Raw genomic sequence first — 14,289 nt, forward strand, 5'->3', positions numbered from 1 at the left:
TGGCTGCATAAAAACACAAATACAAAAAAAAAATTTTTTCCACCACATCCCCTAATGTCTCATATCTGTTGAACTTAGTTGTTTTCTTTCACTTTTTGTTTTTGTTCATCTTCTTTCTTCCATGTCTGACAAAACACATTGTGATTTCCACATCAGCTACAAAGTTCCAACAGTTTTGCACAAGTTAAACATAACAGGGCAGACTTCGTTCAGCAGAGGTTTTGGAATAATGTAACCTTTTCTATGCATGAATTATCCTCAGCCCTATCTTCCCATGTGTCATATCTGAGCTTTAATCAGACAGATGTTGCTATAGATTCTTTCCAACATCAGAAAATGCATGTGAAACGCGTATGGGGAAAATTAACGGCCACTCCTATGTGAGCAGTTTTTCCTCTCCATCAAAAAGTGGGTATGCGGGTCTGCAGGCTGGTAAGGCACATGTCTGTGTTGAGAAAGCTGTGTCTCTCCATCATTCAGTCAAATGCCATATGCCAGACTGTTTCTCTTGGCCCTCAAAGAGACGCAGGCAGAGTGGAAATACGTCACATTGCTTTGCCCTCAGGCTGATTCCTCCTGTTGCCTCCTCATTCTCGTGTTCTGGATCTGTGGGTGTGTTGGTGTGTGACAGAGTGGGCACACTGAGAACTCTATGTTGATGAAAACCATGCTCTGCTTTTTTTCCTCTGAAGAAATCTTTTTGGTATCTAATTTAGAAGTCAACCAGATGTAATATTTATTATTCATCATTTCATTTGGTGCATAATCTAGAATTTTGTGCACATAACACGTAAATCTTTGCCTGTGACACACGATTAGACAAATACTAAAGGTGGAACTATGTCTTCATGAGTATATACAGTAATACAAGTAGTGGTGCTTTGATACAGAAGGAAAACAGTCCAGTAATCTTATATAATATATAAAATAATAGTTAGTTTCCATAAATTATAATGAGAGAATACTTCTCAACAGAAACCAGCTTCATAATGAAAAGTAGAACACAGATAGTTGTCACGATACCCTTGACACTCTTAGGTCTGAATATCTAGTTAAACTGAGCTTAACCAACACATACAGCTGGACTTTGAACCTTAAATACACACTTGTGGGCCCGTTGTGTTACGCAGTGTCTGTCTCTTTGTCGTAGGAGAACAAAAGCAGGTCCAGCTAGGATAGCAGAGGGGCTGAGCGGACCAGATGTTCACGGGACCACCCTGTCAAGTGTTTGTTCAGTTTGCTCTGGGAAAAGGCTGACAGAGTGAATCCGCCCAGCTGCCCCAGTCTGCGACACTGATATCGGATACATGCTGCCTCATTTTAGGCTGGTTTCTGTTTTTCATGGACTGTGCTGTTTGATCTTTAGACCTTTTGCTGTTTTCCTTGGCACAGTGTGGTGTTTCCTTCATAAGCAACTATAGCCTAATGGTGCAATGGAATAGTACACTGGAAAATAAGCATACTGTATATTAACTGTTAAGTGGAAAACCGTCAATGCAAGTAAGGGCACAGATGACATCAACATCTGGTTGAAGGGTGGGGCTCTTTAATAACCTGGTTTTGGCTCAGTTATTGCACTTCAGCACAGTCAGAAAGGAAATGCGTGAATTTGTTGACTATTTTCCTTATAAGGGATGGCAGCGAAAGGAAGCGAGCCAGAGGACATACCATAGCTCCTGGTCCGGAACCAGCCTTGCTGACTCACTGTCTGTCTTTTTTGTTTTATCTTAATGAGGCATAAGAGGCACATTCATGTTCAGACCAAATATAGGACACATTGTTAACGAATGCCTCTGTCTGTATTTGAATCTTAAGAGATCACTAAGCGTGTTTTGTGCTTGTCATTATTTATATATGCTGTTACAGTGGTGGTGGCTCAAGATAGCCAAGCATCAAATTATGAAATTAAGAAGGATATGTACAAGTAATCACTTTAGACTGCTCTAAGAGTCTTTGTATGATGTCAGTGAGAGCATATATCCCTCATATGATGATCGCAGCCGTACATCTCTGGTTTATGAGGGACAGCCAATCACAAGAAAGTAATAGAAAGATGCATAAAACAGTTTCTTTCAGACAGAGAATGAGCTGAAGGGCTGCAGCAAGGCTCAGCATAAGATCAGTAAAGACTATTGTGAATTGTAAAACATGCAAGGTTATTGATGTAGACTCTAAAAATGTATATGCGTAAAGAAAAGAGCTTAGTAGGGTCCACTTTTAAAAGCCTTAAATTTACCTAACAAGGGCTTACAATTGGTTAGTTTTGTTTGACGCTAAGAACTGTGCTGGTTATGATATTTGTACATACATGATGCAGATTTCAATGTTTTCCTAAACATCTTGAGAAAAAGAGATTACTCTCTTCTCCCACAGCAGCTAAAATTATGGCAGCTGCTTTGGTCAGAAGTACAAATCAAATCTATCCCACACTTCAACAGCAGGCTGCAGAAGAAAACATGCTTTAAATTACAGTGAGTTCACACATACTGCAGGTTTTGCTTGTTGCTTCACTTACACATGATATATATTTGTTGTTAATCACTGTGTTGAATATTTCCTCCTCCAGGCTGCTATTTCTTTGTATCTATTTGAATACATAAAAAGCATGTTTAGGTGCCAAAGACATTATGTTATCACACATTGTGATTATTATCATTAATACCTTTACTCTGAATTGGTGCAAAGTGATCTTTGTTTTTAAAGAATATCGTTTGGGTTTTGAAGAGTTTACAGCTTGGGCAGTAAATTACAAAACTTTTTTTAAATTAAATTTTCCATGCAGCCATTAAGTTTCTACATTTAGGCCTGTATAAAATTCTGTGTAAGCCTTTGTTTAATTAAATTCCCCATGTTATGGTTTATTTGTTTCTCTGCATTAACTCTATTCAGCAGGTACACTGTAACCGCAAACTGTTCTCAAACCGTGTGCTGAAACATGACGTAATCTGATGTGCACTTCCTTAGAAATGTAACAACACACCACATCAACACAGTCTGTTAGAGGGATAAATGTTTGCACTGGCGTCAGCCACGTGCGTAGGCTGCATAATAGGCTCTACATAGAGAAACTCTAAATTAGGGTTTAGCAGTAATCAAATTCAAATTTTATTTGTCACGTACACAGTCATACACAGTACGATATGTAGTGAAATGCTTGGACAACTGCTCGTGACCTAAAGAAAACAAAAAAGGAAAAGGCTATGAATAAGATAGGAAATAAATATGAAAAATTAAAAAGGGTAAATTTAACTAGGAAGGAATAAAATATAAATTAAGGTTAAAAATGAAATAACTGTACAACACAAATTAGAATGAAGGGTAAATTTAACTGGGAAAGAATAAGATAAAATATATAAATTAAAGTTGAAAATAAAATAACTGTACAACAAAATACACAATATACTGTAGAACTATATAAGAATGTATGAAGAAATATAAATAAATATATACACAATAACAGCAGCTGTAAAAGTATTAACCGGAAATGAAGAATATAATGTCCAGTGTTGTGCAATCCACATTATGTCTTGTGCAGTGCAAATATGCTTAAAGTGATTTAAGTGATGAAGTGAAAACAATGTCCAGAATGTCCAGTGTGTGTGTAAGAACTGTATGTGTGGGTCAGTACTGTGTGGTGGTGTGATTGAGAGACCGTATCGCCTGCGGGAAGAAGCTCCTCCTCAGTCTCTCTGTGTTGGTCTTCAGGGAGCGGAATCGCTTTCCTGACCTCAGCAGAGAGAACAGTCTGTTGTTGGGATGGCTGAGGTCCTTCACGATCTTCCTGGCCTTGGTCCAGCACCGCCTGCTGTAGATTGAGTGCAGGTCAGGGAGCTCGGAGCGGATGGTGCGCTCAGCTGACCGCACAACCCTCTGTAGAGCTCGTCTGTCCTGCATGGTGCTGTTCCCGAACCAGGTTAAGATGTTTCCCGCCAGGATGCTCTCTATGGTGCACGAGTAAAAGTTCCTGAGCACCTTGGAGGGTCATATTCAGCTTGTAAATATTCAGTAGCGGTCATATTCATGCTTGTAAATCGCGCTATTTTTAGTGAACTTTATGGTTGAGAGTTGTACATGAGATGTCTATACCGGATGTGCATTTTGCATTAAATTGAAGCATGTGGATAAAGTGCATATGTCTGTCCTTTGAAGTGATTCTCTTTTCCCACCGTGGCCTTTGTTGAAATTGATATTGATTATGCTTTTACACCTTCTCCAGAAATTCTTAGGAAATCCTCTCTAATCCTAAGAACAGGTCTGAGAATAGGGCCTTTGGAAAAAGACAGAGACGTGAAACATAAGACCGGTGTTCGGCAGCTCATAATGAAACCTATTAATTGTCCACAAACAAATTAAGCCCCGACTTGAACCATGTTTTTCTATTACACATTTAGTAGGTCTAGTGAAACCAAGTCAATTGCAAAATGATGCTGAAAAGATGTTTAATGAGCACTGATTAAATAATCTTCTTTCTGTCTTTTCAGGCCCTCTGCTGCCCCTTCTAAAGATGGAGTACCCAAGGTATGAAGGAAAATATTTGCTATATAAAATAGATTAGCTTAAGCTATTTTCATCTCTATTTATTTATGAAATAGTATAGGTTTACATGCAAGTAAGCATCCTCGCTGTGCCCTTCTGAGATTATGTTGATCCACAGTTTTGGTTTGGCATGTCCAATGGCCCAGAGCACCATTTTTAACCTATATGACACAAACAAAGTGTGTGAAAACAGTTTATTTACATGTTGTGCTGTGCTGTTGGGAATGCTGTTTCAGAGTACATGCATGGGATGTTTTGTTGTGAACTTGTTTGTGCATGTTGTTTGTCTTCACTTTCATGCAGGATGAACCTCAAGAAATCATTAAGCCCGTTCCAATCACTCACCCTTCCCCAAGCACCACATACACCAAGCCAATAAGTCAGGCCACTCCTGCATACAACAAGACCGCTCGTCCATTTGGCGGCAGCAGCAGTGGGGCTTCCTCCTCACCAGCTGCTCCTAAAGTCGCTTCTATACCCTCTGAGTCATCTGCTTTTACACCAGCTGCCCCTTCCCAACTGCCGCAACCTCCGTTTCCGCTCAGGTCGAGCCAAGCTGCCACAGACTCTGCTCCAGCCAGTTCAGTTCCCAAACCCAGCCCTGGTCGCTCCACCTTCACGTCCTCATCCACCTCTTCCTCCTCATCCAACTCCTCCTCTCCTGCCAGAATGACAACCACCTCCTCCCATCCTAACGTCCCACAGCCCTCTGTCTATAACACACCTATTAACCTTTACTCCAATGCCAATGCTTGTGAGGTGGCTGTCGGACAGAGGCGAGGTCTTTTGGAGAGCCAGGGAGTGTCAGAGCATGTTAATGGGTATGTACCATTTATCAATCTAAAAGGAACTAAAGGTGGAAACTATTATTTACAAATATAAACACAATATGTGCTTCAGTAAACCACAGACATCGTAGTGTCTCAAATTTCCTAAAATATTGCCTTGAATGAATATGAAATATCTTAATCTGATTTTCCGCTCTTACCTCACTGGCAGCGGAGCTCGTTTACACTTTACAGCTGTCGAACAGATACTCTATCTAAATTGCAGTACTTGCATCAACATTTGTTTTTAATTAGCTTAAATCCTTGCAGCTATGTACTTCTAAAGACCACAGAGGAAGCAGTTTGGCTGGATTGGTCTTCATCAGCAGGTTTTTGGATCAGTAGCCGGGCTACAGTAGCCTGATCTACGTTTACCACTCATTATTTTTTTCTGTCAAGTGAAAAAATATGTCATAGCGATGTGATTTATGTTACCAGAGTGCATACATTGGTGAATTTATTTTTTAGTATATAAACTATGGAAAATAACACACATTGAGGGCCATGATACTGAAGTACAAAATCCTTTACATGTAAAACTGCTTTCTTTACCATCTCGTCAGTCTTTTCTTTGCCTGCAATCTTGGACTGTTGGCCTCTAGAAGGTGTGTGTGTGTGTGTGTGTGTGTGTGTGTGTTAACCTGCATGTCTTCTTGTTGTGGTTTCCTCAATGCACATTCTCTCAGAAGGGTGTTTTGAACTATACTTGTTCTTTCCGACTGGTCTATTTATGTTCCTTATGGGCTTCAATTATTTTCCATATACCCTTTCTTTACCCACAGGAGGAAGAAGAGACAGATACCAAGTTAGTGCAGTGAATGATAAAGTAGCTTTCTAACCATGTGGAATGTGATTATAGCCTTTACATCTCTCTACTTTATGATTACCGAAGGCATGCTGCTTGCACCTCTTTGACCTAATCCTCACAAACCTTATGTTTCTATTCATTAAATTACCATACTTGCTTATTTCAAGGTCCAAGGAACTGTGAAACCCTGTAAATAACCAATCTCTGATTCTAACCCCCACACGACACCCAGCCAGGAGGTCACTTCATACTGTTAATTATTATTTTTTTAGTAGCATCAGGCTCTGTGCTGGTTAATACCGTGTTTACACCCAGTGAAGTCTGGCCTGTCATCACACTGGGCCTCTTAAGTCACTCAGCTCTGCATCTGTCTGGCTCCATCTGCTACTGTGTTTATTCAAGGCCAATCAAATCACAGCCAGTGTATTGTGTTTTGGTTGAGAATAGCCTGTTTTGTGTGCTTTTTGATCGCACCGTGTCTCCTCTCTCTTGAAACAAACACATAGTGGAGCAGCTTACATAAACTTGGGCTTTTGACATTCAATCGACCCAAAGCTTAGACCAGTACTCGAACACTACACTTATTGTATTCCAGAGTGCGGTAAAATTAGTTTGGGTGGAAAAGACGAGCCCTTAATTCGAGAGCACATCACTCCCATCTTGTGGTGAATTGTGGTCATTGTCGTTTCTCAGTCACTTCCTGCTGTTAACATGCAGCCCGTGTGTTGAATTAAACTGTTTTTGGCTTCTCTTAACTCGTGTCATCAAGCATTAGACATTAAGCAGAGTTTTTAAGGACGTTTCATAGATTTTATTCACTGGCTGACTTTTACTCCAATAGTGAAATGTAGAAAAATCTGGGCAGTGCTTTAACTTTCAGATCATTTCTGTCCTTGTTCCTTTTCTCCTCTGTACATTCTCATTGCTCGCCTGCAGAACTTCACCTCCAGCTAGACCTCGGAGGTAAAAATCAAATAGCTTTTAGGTCACAGTGTGAAACCTGCATCTACAAGCTGCACCTTCTATTGATACTGACTCAGTACTGAGCTTTTTGCACATGTGTGCACAGCGTGTGTGTTGGTTGCCGTGATGGCAAGAGTGTTACACCTCAAGTGTGCATTTAAAATGGTTTGACTGTGTTAAATATTCGAACTTGTACTAAATTCATTATTTGTGTTATGTCGGGCAGAGATTATCCTCCTTGATGCATGTTTAAAGCACAAAAGTTTACCACGTCCTTAATATGATTTCTTCTTATTTGTTTAATTATAAAGGAAAGCCGCTGTGCAGCCTGAGAATCATTCATCCCCACTAAGTGATGCCAGCAAGAAGCGTCTGATTGAGGACACAGAGGACTGGCACCCACGAACAGGCACCTCCCAGTCACGCTCCTTCCGTATCCTGGCCCAGATGACTGGCACTGAGAACGGTGTGTACCAAAATAAAATGCTGAAACTAGCCGGACATTATTTTAGGAACCAGGAAATACTGTAAGGATCAGTTCAGTGTTAAATTCCAGTTTCTAAACCACTGCTTGTAATTGCAATTTAATTAATTGTATTATATTTATATTATATAGTATATTTATACTTTCTTTCAAGCTAACTTCTAGTATAATATTTCAAATAACAGCATTTTTATACTCGGACTTCTATTGCTGGTGTAGATTATAGTGATTTTGCAGCTTCCTCAAATAATAGAAAAAAGCTTTCATCACCATATGATTGATTTATTATTTCATATTACAGTTTTGACTGTAAGTGACATTTGATGTTACATGAGCAGGCTGTGGTTTGGGCTTTTCCTCCAGCTCTAAGGGTAGTGCGTGCAAGTGTTTGTGGATCACTTCAGATGCATGATGACATTTACAGTGGCTCACTTCAGTGAAGTAAGATCAGATGTCTTTTCCCTCTAATTTTGTCAGGCACACTTACCAGACTGGTGTGAAACACATGTGATTTGTTGTGTGTGGTGTGTCTGCAGCTGAGCAACTGGAGAATAGTTCAGGAAGTCTTATCACAAAATGAGCCTAAAATAGGTTCGAGTAGAGGTAAAGCTACAACCTTTAGAAAGCTGAGCGTAAAACCTGGCCTTGCCTTCCTTCAGAAGCTGATAAACTTTATGTCCACAGCCCCTAAATTATAAAAGCATGTGTCTTCATATATGTTCACTGACTATTTAATCCACATTCAGCTTCATTTTCATTGGTGTTTTTGGTTATTTTCTGTTGCAGAACAAACCCCAGACAACAGTGGAAAGAAGTAAGTGCTGTAATCTTATTTGGTGTATGTTTGAGGGTCCTCCCCCCCCCCCCCCCCCCCCCCTCTGTCTGGTTTCATTTTTCTCACTGTCTGGGTGTCTGCGTTTTGAGTACTTTTGCAGGAAGAAATGCATCTGCTTTGGCAGTTGTACTGTTATAAGAAGTTCTTGATCACAGAGGTTTTGGATTCAGAATTGGCCCTCAGAATAATTGTATAAGCATACGGACGAGCCTGTGATTTAAAGTAAAGCACTGATTTCCTGATCTTAACGCTCGAATTATTCTTAATTTGGAGAAGCCAGTTTCAAAGCTCTTGGGGGGGAAGATGGGTGAGTGGAGACAGCCACTGGCTTAGCGTAGGCCGTGATTTCTACGGCTTTTCTCATGTTGAAGTTGAGTTAATCCGCAGTAAACACAGTCTGCCCGCTGTACCAGAACCCCAACCAACCAGTGTGTCATTCACTCTGCGCGTTGTGGGTTGTTAAATGGTACGTGGGTAAAAGCACCTCTGCCAAGAAGAGATTCTTGCTCTCCTTCTGTTAGTGACATTTAATTCAGAGAACTTTTCTTAAGGGAGAAGTGACTATTACACATCTGCTTTGTTTAATTAATAAAAGTTTATAAAGAGTAGGTTTTCTATACTTCCTTAATTCATGCCTTTGCTTCCTTGCTTGCATGTGTTATCTTTACTTAACTTAACCTTTCAACCTTTCCCTGTTCTCTTCTTTTCTTTAATCCTTTCTCGCGGGGCAAATCAGATTGAACAAGTTGGACCCAGAAGTTATAGGACACAAGTACAACAAGCTGAGAGACTGGCATCATGGCGTTTCAGCACGAGTGCTAAATGTGTAGTAGAAAAGGGTTTGTTTTGCTTAATGCTTTATTTAATTTTGATTTTTGATTAAATTTACATTGTCGGCCTTTGCGCAGCAGCATAGTTGCACCTTTCATTTGGCAAACTCTTTTAAAATGTCCAATTCTAAAGTAACACGAAAACACACTATGTTGCAAAAATAGTTTTAAAGTATATTTTTTTTCTGGTGACATGTAATTTAAATATGTAAATGATTCATGCATGGAAGTACATGTGTTTGACTGAACATGAAGCACAGCACGATTCTGTAGTGTATAGTATGCGTTTCTGTAGTGAGTTGTTCACATCTGAGCCTCCACTCTTAATCTTATTCCGTATCATTCTGAGCATTTTCTGTGTCTTTTTCTTGTATTTTCTATACTAACCTAAGTGATATTTGTCCACCTTGTATGATTTTACCTCAATAAACTTCTTTCTGTATTGCTCTTGATCTTTTTCCACTCTTTTCTTCTTTTATTCTTCTGTGATGGAAAAAGGCACTTTGCCAGTAAGAAATTTCCAGTTTTTGAATGTGTGTGATGTGAAAGAATTTTCTGTACATGAAGAATTTAAATTAAAATTTCCAGTCATGTAATAAAAACTCCACAATTCTGCACCTTGTAGGGCATTAGTTTAAGCACAACACAAATGCTAAATGCTCCAAACCAGTAAAATGACAAAACTTATGCTGCTCACACTCAATCATTTGGAAGTAGCTACGCAGCCTCTTAATTCCTATGGAAGCAGTAAGGATGTTTTGTTTTCTGCAGAACTGTATTGCATTACATTATTCAAAATGGCATCCAGTTTGAAACAGTTAACTATTCTTCATGATGCTTGTCACTAGAAGAACTTCTCGGTGTAGTTTTACTTGGATTGTTTTTTATGAGTTACTGGTCATTCAAACGGTAACACATTACAGACAGCATAAGACAGAGAAAACACATTGGATTATGATCAAAACTACAGATAAACATAAAACCTCAAGTCTGTTGTAACACATAGACCTAGTTGTTTGATAAGATTCAATGTGATCTGGCTGAAAAATAATCCAGATGTACAAATTGTTAACCTGTTGGAGCAAAGCTGGTCTGCCGAGTGATCGCTAACTGGGATCCCTTGCCGTCTGTCACTGTCTCTCCAACGGTTGCAAGTTTTCTTACATCAAGGTAGACGTGGTTAAAATGGTTCCGTACACACATTCATTTTCAGGTCAAAGAAGACGGTTGATTATGCAAATGTGAGCCAGTGACTCATCATACTGCTAGTCATTAAAGCTTAAGGTGAAAACATGGTTCAGGTCTAACTATAGGTTAGGGCCAAACAAGTAGTAGTTATGGGTTTATACTGCATCAAAAAGTCAATGTAATGTCCTCTGAAGTCATGGAGAAATTACCGTGCACACATGCGTGCGTGTGTTTGTGTGTTGCTGAATTATGACATATGTATATCTGTTTTTAGTGAGTCTGTTGAGAAAACCAATCCCACTGTGCACACCTCACCTGCAGCGAAAACATACTCCAAACCTGCAGTGGCACCCACAAATGGCAAGGTTGTCCCTGCTTCCTCATTTAAAAGTCCTGCAGCCCAGAACAAAGCCCCCTATCAGCCTGGAGCTCCATCAGGTAGAGTAACATCCTGTACAGAAATCCTCCCCTTTCTCTTCCTACTTCTGTTGTTTACAGCCACTTACACGGTTCTGCTTCTGCCTTGAACATAGATCACGTGATGTAGTTGTTGCTTCTAGCCTACAGATGGCAGCACCCATTCATCTTATCTGACACCAAGCTATTTAAGATTATGAGATCCATAACAGCCAGAGTTATTCAGTTAATGTGCTTAGATTATTGGCTTTTCCTAAGATCCCCTTAGCCAAATAGATTGTGAAAGTGATGTTTTATAGGTTTTAGAGGTTTTATTCTGCTCTTTAAATACAGAAAACCCTGGCATGAAAACTTTAGGAAGTAATGCAAATTTTCTTTTTGTTGAAAGGAATCAGCCTGTGATCATTATTATCAATCCAGCTGTATGATAAAAGCATGCTGTCGCACATGAACAGATGCACTGTGCATCCAAAAGTATTTCCCTGGAAGCCTTTAAAAACATCTGCTGAAAGGTTCCTCAGAGGGAGAGAGAGCAGGAGGCGACACAGTGAGGTCTTTGTTGACTGTTATTTATCAGATTAACAAGTGCCTGAGTTCAAGTAAACAAGCACATATCTGTGAAAGGGGGCCGAGTATGTGGAATGTGCCATGCATCATTCAGATTTACAGTGTTTATAAGTTAAATTTATCATTTTCACAATTTAAATTTCTGCACATCATCATCATCACATCAGAATCATTTTTCATTGTGTTTGGATTAAAAGCTTTTCTATGCCTGTTTTCTAAAGCTGTGAGGAGGGCAGAGATAAAATCACAGCCACAAAAACAGACTGAGGTGAAAGAGCTGCTGCCTAAAAGGAAAATATTTTCCCCAGCTTTAAAAGTCTCACTGTTCTTTGTGTTTAAAGACCTAAAAATCTCTTCCAGTAAGAATCAGTTTCTGTTAAAAACCGTTCTGTTTTTCCAGGTGTCTTGGAATTTGTTTGCCTCAGTAGGAAAATCACAGTTGGGTGGCTCTGTCCAAGCCTGATCTGCCATGGTTCAGGCACTGAAGTCATTAAAAAATTCCCATTCCTCATCCGACCACACACACCCCTAACCTCTTCTTTTCTGTTAACTGCATCTAGTAACTACTAGTTGTTTGTTCACTTTCATTTTGAAACATAAACCAGGACTTTATCTTTTTTCTTTTCGTTTTCTTCAGTCATCTGACCCATAGCTTTTTCTCATTTAGGTTTTCCTAAGGGTGGAGCACTTCCTTCATTTGGCAAAATCACCAATCCTGCTCCAAAAGGACCAGACCGCCCCACCCCGCGGCCACATCCTGAGGACCTCAACTCTCTGGTACAGCGTGCTGAGCACATCCCAGCTGGTACGCGGACCCCAATGTGCTGCAAGTGCAACAATATCATCAGGTACGTCAGAAAAACTGCATTCGGCAAAGGAGCTTTGGAACAGTAAAACATTCTTCATCAGCTACATTTACATTTAAATAAGTCTAAAGGTCTGTACAGCCTACAGCTTATTATGCAGAATGTTTATGTAAAACTCCTCAAGTGGTGCTTTGCTTATGTTTATGATCTGTGCTCAATCCCACCAGGGGACCATTCCTTGTGGCCATGGGTATGGCATGGCACCCTGAGGAGTTCAACTGCGCTCACTGCCGCTCCTCCCTGGCAGACCATGGATTTGTAGAGGAGGGGAACAAGGTGTACTGTGTGCAGTGCTATGAGCAGTTCTTTGCTCCCACCTGCGCCCGCTGCCAGCAGAAGATTCTGGGGGTGGGTTAAAGTGTCTTTGTCCGCTTTAACTAGAAACTCATATTACCCTCCACTCTATTCCAGGAAATGAAGCAAACACTGATCAAATCCACTGAAGTGTGTGTGATTGCACATTTAAAAATATACAGCACATACTGTGTGTTGACATATATTCAAAAAAAGAGCTGTAATATGATTGTAGCACATATACATATGTAAGCTGTAGCTAACTTTCCTTAATATTGTTAACTGTGTACAATCATGTGTTTATAGCAGGAGCTGCTATCCATCTGCTAACACTGAAATAGTCACTTTATTTTAATTCATTTTGTCGTGATAAATACAAAAATGATTCAAAAGTGTTTAATTTGATATCTTTTCTCCACAGGAGATCATGAATGCCCTGAAACAGACCTGGCACGTGTCCTGTTTCGTCTGCTCGGCCTGCCACCTCCCAATCAGAGGCAACACGTTTCACATGGAGGACGGACAGCCATACTGTGAAAAAGGTTAAGCGATGTTTTGTAAAGAAAATAAAGACAATGTCTCGTTCAAACAGACTAACATTTGCTGTTCACTCAGACTACTACAACCTGTTTGGGACCAACTGTCATGGCTGCGACTTCCCCATTGAGGCAGGGGACAAGTTCTTGGAGGCTCTAGGATTCACCTGGCACGACACCTGTTTTGTGTGCACGGTATGTTCAGGAGATTAATTCTCTGTGCAACAAGAGCTGGAAATCCACATAAGTAAATACTGCCAATGTCGCATTAAGTAAACCAACTATATTATGTTTGTTTCTCTCTACAGGTGTGCTCTACTAACCTGGAGGGTCAGGCATTCTTCTCCAAGAAAGACAAACCTTTGTGCAAGAAACACGCCCACACCGTCAACATCTGAGCTGACCTTCTGTGAATATACATAAGAGAGAGAGGGGGCATCAGTTTGCAGCAAGTTATATTTCAAGCAAATGTTAAATATGTTCTTGATTTAAACAAAAATAAATAAACTGGATTACTGGCATTCTTTAATAATAATAATATTTGGTCAGAGATTCCACTGTAAGCTTCATTCTGTGCTCTAGTATTGGTATTAGCTATTATCATTAGTTATGTCACATAACTTTTAATAGAATATGCAAGAGTAAATTCAGTGCACTGTTGACTTCTTTGTCAGTTCCGTATCTACACCGATGCATTTTTAATACCCGTGTGGTGGTGGTGGTGGTGTGCTGAAGATGAGAAAAAATTAGTTTACAGGGTTTAAAAATTAAGCTTATTTAACTTTAAATAATAATAAAAACAAAGTATATTTTAGACAGGGATCACTCAGTCTGGCAAAACAATGGGAAATATTATTAATAGTAATTTTTTAGTAAAATCTTTAAATGATGTGCTGTTTAGTTATCACAGTGAAATGAAAAAACCAGGCAGTAACCTATTAAAATGTGCAATTTATATATTGTGCGTTCATTTTATTATTGATGCATCCAGGAGTATTTTGAAAAAACTTGCTAATGTCAAGTGAATAAAGTAGGGACATCCAGCTGTTTCTGTTCATGTTGTAAAGTCTATACTTCAGTAGTTAAATGTTTGAATGAGCATGCTTCCAGTGGTATTGAACCAGCTCCTGGCATTAAA

The 14,289-nt window shown here is 39.6% G+C and overlaps 1 protein-coding gene across 1 annotated transcript in view; it reads left to right on the forward strand.

Moving 5' to 3' along the window:
• The window catches only part of LOC146629007 (PDZ and LIM domain protein 5-like), a 33,633-nt gene extending 19,968 nt beyond the window's left edge, over nt 1–13,665 (forward strand). Inside the window, exons 4-13 of the mRNA XM_085359773.1 lie at nt 4,482–4,518; nt 4,840–5,357; nt 7,446–7,600; nt 8,405–8,432; nt 10,746–10,909; nt 12,123–12,303; nt 12,489–12,669; nt 13,037–13,157; nt 13,231–13,346; nt 13,460–13,665. Of these exons, the coding sequence (XP_085215899.1) occupies nt 4,482–4,518; nt 4,840–5,357; nt 7,446–7,600; nt 8,405–8,432; nt 10,746–10,909; nt 12,123–12,303; nt 12,489–12,669; nt 13,037–13,157; nt 13,231–13,346; nt 13,460–13,549 (1,591 nt within the window). The 3' untranslated portion in view covers nt 13,550–13,665. The remainder of the gene's footprint in view (nt 1–4,481; nt 4,519–4,839; nt 5,358–7,445; nt 7,601–8,404; nt 8,433–10,745; nt 10,910–12,122; nt 12,304–12,488; nt 12,670–13,036; nt 13,158–13,230; nt 13,347–13,459) is intronic.
• Nucleotides 13,666–14,289: the final 624 nt, after the last annotated feature.

The sequence above is a fragment of the Diplotaxodon limnothrissa genome, linkage group LG7 (assembly GCF_057381915.1).
Source record: "Diplotaxodon limnothrissa isolate DT_005_m linkage group LG7, D_limnothrissa_male_GT1.1, whole genome shotgun sequence".
Taxonomy (NCBI): domain Eukaryota; kingdom Metazoa; phylum Chordata; class Actinopteri; order Cichliformes; family Cichlidae; genus Diplotaxodon; species Diplotaxodon limnothrissa.